Here is a 10,032-nt window from a genome sequence, read left to right as displayed (position 1 = left end):
TAGCCTGAACATCTTCAAGTGAGTGGCGGGGCAAACCGAAAGTTGATGCCGAAAGTCCAGCACTCTCCTACCTTCCCTGCTGCGACTCTTGTTTGTATGTGTTCCTTCGCTAGCATTTTCCACATTTAGTTTTTCTCCCTTAATAACAAATGTGTCCATTCTGATGCTCAATTTTACCGAACTAATGGCTGCTGATGACTATTTGAATTGAATTCTGCTAAAGTGCGCGCTTGTAAGTGTTCGTTAAATGCCTAACGTTAATTATGTGAGTACAGGTCTGCTCATGTCTGAAAATAATATATGAAAAACAAAATTATTTTACATAAAAACATTCTAGCTTATATTTGTTTAGTACATTTTTAAATTAATTTAAAAACTAAAATGAATTGTAAAACTGAAAGTAATTTTTTGAATTGTGTTCAGCATGGTGGGCCGCATTTGAATTCGTGACGGGCCACGGGTTGAGAACCACTGGATTAGATTGATAGGACTGACTGATTAGGCTCCTCCTGAACGTATGTTTGGAACTTCATGTTTCATACTGTACAAGTTTGGCACCGCAATGCAGGGTCAACAGCACGAAAGCGGTGCTAATGCTCCGGAGCAGGATTTCATAACCCAGGTAAAAAACGGTGCTAAGAGTAAGAGTCTCCCTCTTACTTAACTACCTCTGAAACAGACACGCACTGCCCATAGAAACGGACTTCTTTCATTAATTCATAGACAAACCTTGCTATGAGTGAACATGTATACCCCAGGACATGGTGTGTATTATTACTGTTGTTGTATATTTGTTTTTGTATTGCATACTGTTTTATGCATGCGTTATGATAGAATTATTAGATAATGTAATCCTATTGGTACCATGCTGATATCAAAATAACCCTTGTTTGGTCCACTACACATTGATGGACATCACCTCCTCATAGCATGCAGTGTATTCTTGTTATGCTAATTCATAGCATGAAGGGACACAAACTGCCAGCACACTCTAATATACAAAACATACCTCTTTTCCACCAAAGCATGAGTGCTGGTTCGGAGCCAGAGCCTAGTTTCAAATCAGTTATTCATCTTTCGACACCCAAAGCACCAGCTCTGAACTAGGAAAAGTGGTTTGTAAGTAGCACCAAAACATTGCTGGTCTAGAAGTAAGAACCGCTTGGTTACCGTGACCAACAAGACGAACAGAAACGTTTGATTGCCATTTCTGAAATAGCATCTAAACACAAACATGTTGGATGCCGATGTAGATTCGCAAAGCCATGAACATCAATAGCAATGCAACGTCCACCACTGTTGATCGTGTATTTAGGCTTGTTGGGGATGCATCGGTCGGTGTGCTGCGGGAGTGATCGGAGAGCAGACGACTCTCTTTATGCTTTTGGATCACTTTCGCTCTGAGACTGCTCTCGTGTTTGTTCCAGACCGTCAGCCTGTGCATTACTGCTGAGGATTTTACAGTGACTCCTTCAACCAATCGTCTAGAACTCTCTTCATTGGCAGAGCAAACACAAACTGTTGTATGTTCTACCTCCAACAATATAACAGTCCAAGCTGTAGATCTGTTTTCGAGTTAGAAACAGACGTCTTGACACACCAGATCCTGAACGCGTTGAACAAACAAGGGACTTTTCTGTACTTATTTATATACTTGTTTGTTAAACTTTCATATAAAGACAATATCACGCAAGCAAGAGTGCATTATGGCCGTATAACTCACTCTTGCTCGTGTGATATTGTTTTATTATGGTTCTAGCAGTCTAGATCAGATCACAGCTCGTCCCAACGCCTAACTGAGATGAAACATCAAAAGTAAATGCTGTGAACTTGAATTCATTTTATTCACTCAGATTATCTCAATGCAATATGGCAGAGGTGTCCGATTCTGCTTCTGCAGAGTTGAGCTCTAGTCCCAAGTAAACACACTTCAACCAGCTAGTCAAGGTCTTCACTAGATCACTAGAAACTTCCAGAGGAGCAGGACTGGACTGGATATGTTCAGCACTGGTAGAACGTGGCCATACGCTGAATGTGATTTCCCACATGCTATTTTTGATTGATCAAAACTCACTAATATCAGATGTTTCTGTCGACTGCTGTTGGTGAAGCGCTGGCTGATATCCTCACAGCACCGCTGATCGTGTTTGAAGGCTCGGATCAGCTCACATCTGCTATGTGTGGTTATAAAACTGGCATGTGTATTTGTGATCAGTGATATTAAATGCACATGAAGTGTAGAAAACAATTACGCTGTACATCTCAGCCCTCTTTCTGCATGCTGTAACATTTCCACTGCTATGCTGCTTGAACAGCACTGTCTAGGGTTTGAAAATGGATGTGCAAAATCGCCAACACTGATCTGGCCATTTAATTGAGTAAAGTATTGTCAAATTGCACCAACATAACTCAGCTGCACATGTAGTGGGCTGTGAACGCTCCCCTATCATCGCAGCGCATTAATACAGATTTGTGTTTTCCAGGCTGGTACAATCGTCTCTACATACACTTCACTCTTCGGCGTCACGTCTTCTTCTTCCTGCTGCAAACGTATTTCCCAGCCACGCTGATGGTCATGCTGTCCTGGGTGTCGTTCTGGATCGACCGCAGAGCCGTGCCGGCGAGAGTTCCTCTCGGTAGGATAAAACCGCTCCACGTGGACATGATCAAATATAACTGAACATTTATTAATAGAGATTATTCAGAGTGTGTTCAGTCTGAAAGGTGCAAGCAATGCTGAGATCATGGGTTTGATTCCCAGGGAATACTTTGAAGGCACTGAAAGTCGCTTCGGATAAAAGCGTCTGAAGAGTTTAATTAGGATGGAAACCCTGCTAAAAACCAGGTCGTGTCCTGTTTGTTCAGCTGTAACATTCTTTAAAATCACATGCAACCCATGCTTTCACACTCAGGCATCACGACGGTTCTCACGATGTCCACCATCATCACCGGAGTCAACGCCTCCATGCCCCGAGTCTCCTACATCAAAGCTGTGGACATTTACCTGTGGGTCAGCTTCGTCTTCGTCTTCCTCTCTGTCATCGAGTACGCGGCCGTCAATTACCTGACCACCGTGCAGGAGCGCCGAGGGAGGAAGCTCAGGAATCAAGTAAGACCACTGTTTGCTCGTCTCTGATGCTGGTAAATTAAGACGACGAGATGCCGCTGTATCATGTCTGTCTCTCCTGTGTTTACGGCTTGACGTTGCAGTTGCCTTGCACGTGTGGAATAGCAAACCCAGAGGAGGACATGATGATGACCACGTGCTACATCGACTGGGATCCCAGCGCAGCGGGGACGTATGGGATGCCTGAGAACGGCGCGAGGCAGGAGCGGATCCTGGCCCTGCTGACCCTCGCCGACAGCCAGAGGAGGAGTCGCGTGAAGACGTCCCGGGGATACGTCAACGTCTGGATAGACACTCATGCCATAGACAAGTACTCGCGAGTGATCTTTCCCGCCGCTTACACGCTCTTCAACATCATCTACTGGTCCATCTACTCCTAACGCCACAGCGGATCTGTACCAGAACAGTCATCCACTGGGTCTCTCTGCCTTCTTGATCCAGGATCTTAAACTCTTCGTATTTTTAAGTGTTGTACGTTTCTATTATTTAACAAAAGCAACTACTTGAGTTGAAATATGTGTTATTCCTCACAAATAAAAAGAAGAAGCCACTGGTGTGAAATGTCTCAGAATCAGAGGACTGATCTGAGAAAAACTGCCTGTTTAAAGGCCACACACATGACTTTCACATTTCTCCTTCAAGAATGAGTAAACATTAGTTATTTTAATGCATGTATTTATCAGGGATGTCAATCAGTGAAAATCTTTTAATTGTTATATGCATAATGTTGTTGTGGTCAGGTCACACATTAAGAAAACTAAATGGTAAGCTTATTGGGTTTGTCAGTTTGTGTGTGAATGTACAGCAGTGGCTCTTCACTCAGAACAACGCAACACAACCATAAAACAGGTTTCTACACTCTTCATGGACATACAGGAGGATGCAGTCCTCCGCTGGCGTTCACATGAACCTTTCTGCACGATATTGATGTTTTCTATTGACGAATCTTTATAAACAACATCTAGCCAATATTTACTAAAATAACTTCCTTGATAAATGATTTTATAATGTAATTTTTCATGTTTAATATTACAAACTGTGCTGTGTTTTAATAAAATACATGTTAGGTATGATTAAAAAAGGTATAGTTTATTTTTATTCAACAGAGGGAAAAACAAACAATGCATATTGTATGATTCGGCATTGTGCATTACTCATCTGAACATATGGATGATTTTAAACCTTTAATCCTTCTGAAATATACATGACCTTTGTTCCTTTCTTCTGCAGTCTAGTAATCTCTGGTAATCTACAGCGGCCTGCTAATGGATCGTGCTATTTGTGACGTGGAGGCTGGGCTGGGAAAGACCTGCGTGAGCCTGTATGAGCGGGAAGACATTCATTACTTGTGTCATGTCTCATGATTTATCTCATGGTTTACACTTTTATGATTGTTGTAGAATTTTATACATACCCAAAAATCATATAGACTTACTGTACCCCTCATTTATTTTCAGAACTAAATGATTTCAAATCTAACTTTAGCCTGTGATTTTCATCACATTAAACATAAATAAACAGTGTTTTCTTAAGTTTCTTGTTTTAATAAGTGCTTGTTTCATTACACAAGCATACTGTGAGGTTAGATTAATTCTATCATCGCAGTAGTTTGACTAGTTTCTTGTTTGCTCATTAGTGTGCATTTATTGTCTTTTTTCCAGTTTTGAATGTGACTTTTGTGTTTGAGTTAACCTGGTTTAATCTGTATCACTAGCTTTCCCAAGGCAGACGAACTTAGAGTGGTTACAATCATCCGGGTTTAAATCGCGCTCAAATTGTAACCAATCACAGCACACACCGGCCCAGCTAACCAATCACAACACAGACTGGTCCAGTTAACCAATCACAACACATTTCGTATTTCAGAAGGCGGGCCTTCATTTGATTCAGGAACTATTCGAGCCGTTCATGCCAGACTGAGGAGAGAGGTGTTGTAATAATGTAAAATATGTGAAAAATAATGTGTTTTTCGAACAACCTCGTATGAGAGCCTGAAAACAAAATCAAGACTTTGTAAAAGAGCATAATAGATCCCTTTATAAAAAATCCCTTTAACAAATAAAATCTTCCACACTGCATGCAGATTAGTAACACAACACACAAACTCCAGGATCGGCTCACTTTAAGCTCAGTCTGATTTAGCCACTAAATCTGCTTCATGCCGCAGTGTGATGAAACAGAAGGCTGTTAACATCCAGAACATCACAAATAAAGGCAATTCTTTAAGAGAACCGGATTCAGTTAGAGCAAAAACTCACGATCAAGCAGGACCACAATGCAAAGCACTCGGCCAAGAACACTGATGTGTCTCAATTTATACAAAACCAAACAAAAAGTCAAATTTCAATGTTTTTCACTGCTTTATTCTATGTTGATTTCAGCAGGCTTTTGAAGCAATGCATGATGCCTTCGTGATCTCTCAGGCTGGTCTTGTAGAAGTTAAAAAGCTAAATGAAACAAACTACTACAGGCTCATTTAAAATGAAATGACAGTCTCCTCACGAACAGTCCACCATGACTCTGTCAGTGATAGTACTGCCCTCCTCGGCCTCCTCTACCCCATCGGCCTGCTCTCCATCCGTCTCCTCCGGAGCGCCAGCCGCCCGCACCCCGATTCCCGCCGTATCCCGCTCCTCCTCCTCGGCCTCGGCCTCCTCCATCAGCTCTCTTCTGCCACGCGGGCATCTCCGGCAGAGGAGTTTCAATCTCAGACGGCCGTCCGCCGCGGTCAGGAACCCGTCCCATCAGGATCTGAGGAGTCACCACACACAGAGCGTCACACACCAGCCACAACCTGACAGAAGAGCAAAGAAAGGTCCGATAACCTACGTACTCGGTTTATTGCACAGCTAGTTTTCTCTCGGCACGAGCCGCTGCTGGTCTTCACCATATAGCAGACGTCCTGTCGCGCGGCGAGCAGATGAGCCACACTCACCGAGGACTGCAGAGACAGAGAATATCGCTTCGGCTGATACGCTCTGGCCATCCTGTCAATTTTCACCTGAAAAATAAATTAGCTTTTCTATCAAAACACTCAATGACATGTGCGTCTGTCTGACACTGATTTAAAGCAAGAGATGCAACGAATGCAAGCAGCTGACTGTAGGAACAAAATACGGTCTAGTTACCTGTTCACTATTATTAACAAAGCAAAGTGTAAACCCAGGACCCTATTCTCTGAGATCAAACAATCTTGTCAAACCACCATCTCCCTTTCCTAATGGTTCTTCTGGCCTCTGTGAAAACTTTCTGTCATTTTTTATACACAAATTGACAGTATCTATCAATCTTTTCTTGCTTTGCTCCTCCAGAACTCTATGCCTCTCAGATACTCTATCCACTCTCTAACTTCACACTCACCAATACATCTGTGGTTGAACAGCTGATTATTAACTCCTCCTCTTCCTGTCGGCTAGATCCAATCCCAACAACACCTGCTCAAAAACGTTCTGCCTTCTCTCATTATACCCATCACTCACATGATAAATAGATCCCTTATGACTGGTTATGTACCTACTGGACTGAAAGTAACCGTGATCACCCCAGTACTCAAAAAACCTGGCCTTGATGACAAAGTCCTGAGTAAATTCAGACCAATTTCCGACCTTCCCTTTGTGTCTAAGATCCTAGAAAAGATGGTCGCCACTCAACTACAGACTCATTTGGACAAAAATAATCTGCATGAACCATTTCAGTCCGGATTTCGTCCTCTCCACAGTACAGAGACTCTTCTTCTAAGAGACTGCTCTTGCCACTGATTCTAGTGTCCTCAACCTTCTGGTCCTCTTGGACCGGAGAGCAGCTTTTGATACTGTTTGCCATTCTGTACTCCTATCTTGTTTGTCTGGAATTGGCATTACAGGAACTGTCCTGCAGTGGCTAAGCTCATATCTCTCAAACAGGCAAGAGTTCATTAGCATTGATAAACACAAATCTCGGTCCGTCACTTTTTCCCGTGGAGTGCCTCAAGGATCTGTTCTTGGTCCACTTCTATTTTTAATCTACATGCTTCCTCTGGGTCTTAATTTCCACAGTTACGCTGATGATACGCAAATCTATTTTACTGCACAGCCCAATTCTGTTTTTCCTCCTTCTTTAACATCTTGCCTACATGATGATCTCAAAGTATGGATGGGTCAAAATTTCTTAAAATTGAATACTGAAAAAAAAAACTGAAATTCTGTTAGTAGGCCCTAAATCCCTTGTCTCCTCCCATTTTGACATCTCTATTAACATTGATAGATTTATAGTTCATCCCTCCCCCACTATACGCAGTCTTGGTGTACTATTTGATTCCACGCTATGTTTTGAACCCCATATCAACCAGCTCGTTAAGTCCTGTTTTTTCCATCTTCTCAATATTGTCCGTATACGACCCTCACTAAATTTCAGAGATGCTGAAACTGTTACTCATGCTTTCATAACTTCACATCTGGACTATTGTAACTCCTTGTTATATAGCCCACCCAACAAAGCTCTTAATTGCTTGCAGCTAATTCAAAATTCAGCTGCTCGTGCCCTTACATTTACCAAAAAATCAGCCCACATCACTCCTGTCTCACAGCACTTACACTGGCTCCCTGTTATCTATCGTATTCAGTTTAAGATACTTGGTCCTAGTTTTCAAGGCTTGTCATGGTTCTGCACCTTCTTACCTTTCTGAATTAATTCACCCCTATGTCCCTGCTCGAGCTCTAAGTTCTGACTATCTAGTGTGAGTGGCAGGGCTTTCAGCATCTCAGCTCCTAAGCTCTGGAACACACTTCCTCAAAACCTACCGTGCTGTCTCTTCACTCCAGACCTTTAAAACTGTTCTCAAAACTCACTTATTTACAATAGGTTTTGTTAATTGATTGTAGCAGACTGCCTCAATTTTCAGTTCTATGCTTGCTTTTGTTACTCATCTTGTATTTTATGATCTCTGTCTGCTCTATTTGCTTGATTATGTGACTGTATATCTGTTGTTCATGTTATCTATCAACTTTATGTAAAGCGTTATTGTGTTCTTGAAACCCAATTCACATGAACTGAAACCCAGATCACTGTTGAGTTCAGAAAAACAGCTGAAGGTGATGTGTGATCAGACAGACTGATGTTCTTGGTGAAGAATGATGGTATTCTATCGGTTTTCAATAATTTGTTAAATCTTGACTAAAAAGAAAACAACAGAAAGCGGCTGTCAAAAGCTAAAGCAATGCCTGAAAGCGGCTGACATGCCTTGGCTCTGTCGGACCAGCTGAAGGACTGTATGGTCACATCCAGGCGTTTGATCAGCATACGCCGCCGACACTCGTACTCCGCCGACAGAACGCCGTTGATCTTCTCCAGCTCTCTCTGGACACAAGACAGCATCACACTTCACACACACTTTCATATTTCACATCACTGTCAGACACTCCACTTCCACAGCTGAAGTTATCTGCACTGGTGTTTTCTGATCTGACACCCTCACCTGTTAATAATGTATTAAATCAAACTCTTCTCACCCATTGGTCCGGATGGAGGGAGCTCTTGAACGCAGGAGCTTCGACATGCGTTTCTGGAAGCTGCTTGAGTAAAACATTCACCTGCACCAGAGGAAAAAAAACACTTACACAAAAATATGTACATAAAAGCAACATGAAAAACAGAGAGCGAATGGTCGCGCCATGAAGATTGATGTTTAGACGTATGAGAGGCCATACTGCAAACTTGCTCTTCAGTCCATGAAGAGAGTTTATTGTTTCCACTCTCTGAATTCTGAAAATGTGGAGGCGTTCATCTGAACATCCCGCTTCACTACTCATGTAACTGATGAAGACAGAGCAGACACTCCAGCACTGAGAGGGTTAATGATGTGACTAGCTTGATTTGAAGCCATGTACAGTTGTGAAGACATTGCACACTTCTTCAAGAGTGGACAAACAGACGTCACAGACTCTGGATTTCACCTGTTGCTCTCTGGAGTTCTGTTTGATTAGAGCGACACTGATCATTTCCCATGCACTCATAACTGTGGCTGTTCGGCACTCAAGTGTATTTATGAATGCAGCAACATATAGATAAACCACAAGTAATATAGTGGTTAACTCAGAGAAGCATGATATGACTGCTGTAAACCACTGGCAGAGGATGAGTAAACACTCGTTTAGATCAGGATTATCACAACCCTCAGGGGAGCTCAGGAGTGAAGTGTGTGTTGTGTGAAGGTTAAATGTTGAATATTAGTAACTCAAACCCCTTTTTTTAAGCCTCTCTCCCTAACCTACGGTCGCGCGCATACGCCATGTTTGTAGTTTTTTTTAACGCGTTTTATACGTGTTTGTAGTTCTGGACAGAATCCTTCACCAAAGCGCAATGGATTGTGGGCAATATTAGCCATTAGAGTCCACACTTCAAAAATCGACCTGAAATAGCAGACCATCCAGGGACTTTTGGCATACTCTTTTCAACATACTATGCTTTGGGACACACTTATTCTAATCTCACATACTATTTAAGATGGATAGTATGAACATTGAGACGCAGGGTAAATGATTGAAATGATCCAGTCAGAGCGACTCTCCGGTAAACGACTCACTGATTCAAATGATCCGGTCAGAGCGAGTCTCCGGTAAACGACTCACTGATTTAAAAGATCCGGTCAGAGCGAGTCTGCAGTAAACGACTCACTGATTAAAATGATCCGGTCAGAGCGAGTCTCCGGTAAACGACTCACTGATTTAAAAGATCCGGTCAGAGCGAGTCTGCAGTAAACGACTCACTGATTCAAATGATCCGGTCAGAGCGAGTCTGCCGTAAACGACTCACTGATTTAAAAGATCCGGTCAGAGCAAGTCTCCAGTAAACAATTCAGTGAATTCACAAGTCTGACTCAAAATGAGCCACGAACGGGAGATTCTCTGAGCTCAAGTGCCCGCACAACT

The 10,032-nt window shown here is 42.5% G+C and overlaps 2 protein-coding genes across 3 annotated transcripts in view; one reads left to right on the top strand and one right to left on the bottom strand.

The window, feature by feature from the left end:
- LOC107749550 (gamma-aminobutyric acid receptor subunit rho-1) overlaps positions 1-4,095 on the top strand; it is a 10,982-nt gene extending 6,887 nt beyond the window's left edge. The window contains exons 5-7 of the mRNA XM_016564732.1: positions 2,426-2,636; positions 2,913-3,109; positions 3,211-4,095. Of these exons, the coding sequence (XP_016420218.1) occupies positions 2,426-2,636; positions 2,913-3,109; positions 3,211-3,507 (705 nt within the window). The 3' untranslated portion in view covers positions 3,508-4,095. The remainder of the gene's footprint in view (positions 1-2,425; positions 2,637-2,912; positions 3,110-3,210) is intronic.
- Positions 4,096-5,181: 1,086 nt separating this feature from the next.
- fam98b (family with sequence similarity 98 member B) overlaps positions 5,182-10,032 on the bottom strand; it is a 15,346-nt gene continuing 10,495 nt past the window's right edge. For both annotated transcript variants that reach the window (XM_016564716.1, XM_016564717.1), the window contains exons 5-8: positions 8,614-8,694; positions 8,345-8,461; positions 5,961-6,128; positions 5,182-5,878 (exon numbers count right to left, since the gene is read on the bottom strand). In XM_016564716.1, the coding sequence (XP_016420202.1) occupies positions 5,651-5,878; positions 5,961-6,128; positions 8,345-8,461; positions 8,614-8,694 (594 nt within the window). In that variant the 3' untranslated portion in view covers positions 5,182-5,650. The remainder of the gene's footprint in view (positions 5,879-5,960; positions 6,129-8,344; positions 8,462-8,613; positions 8,695-10,032) is intronic.

Source organism: Sinocyclocheilus rhinocerous, unplaced genomic scaffold (assembly GCF_001515625.1).
Source record: "Sinocyclocheilus rhinocerous isolate Xijiao unplaced genomic scaffold, SAMN03320098_v1.1 scaffold1071, whole genome shotgun sequence".
Lineage (NCBI taxonomy): Eukaryota > Metazoa > Chordata > Actinopteri > Cypriniformes > Cyprinidae > Sinocyclocheilus > Sinocyclocheilus rhinocerous.
The sequence above is the reverse complement of the archived record's forward strand: the minus strand, read 5'-3'. Positions and strand labels throughout refer to the sequence as shown.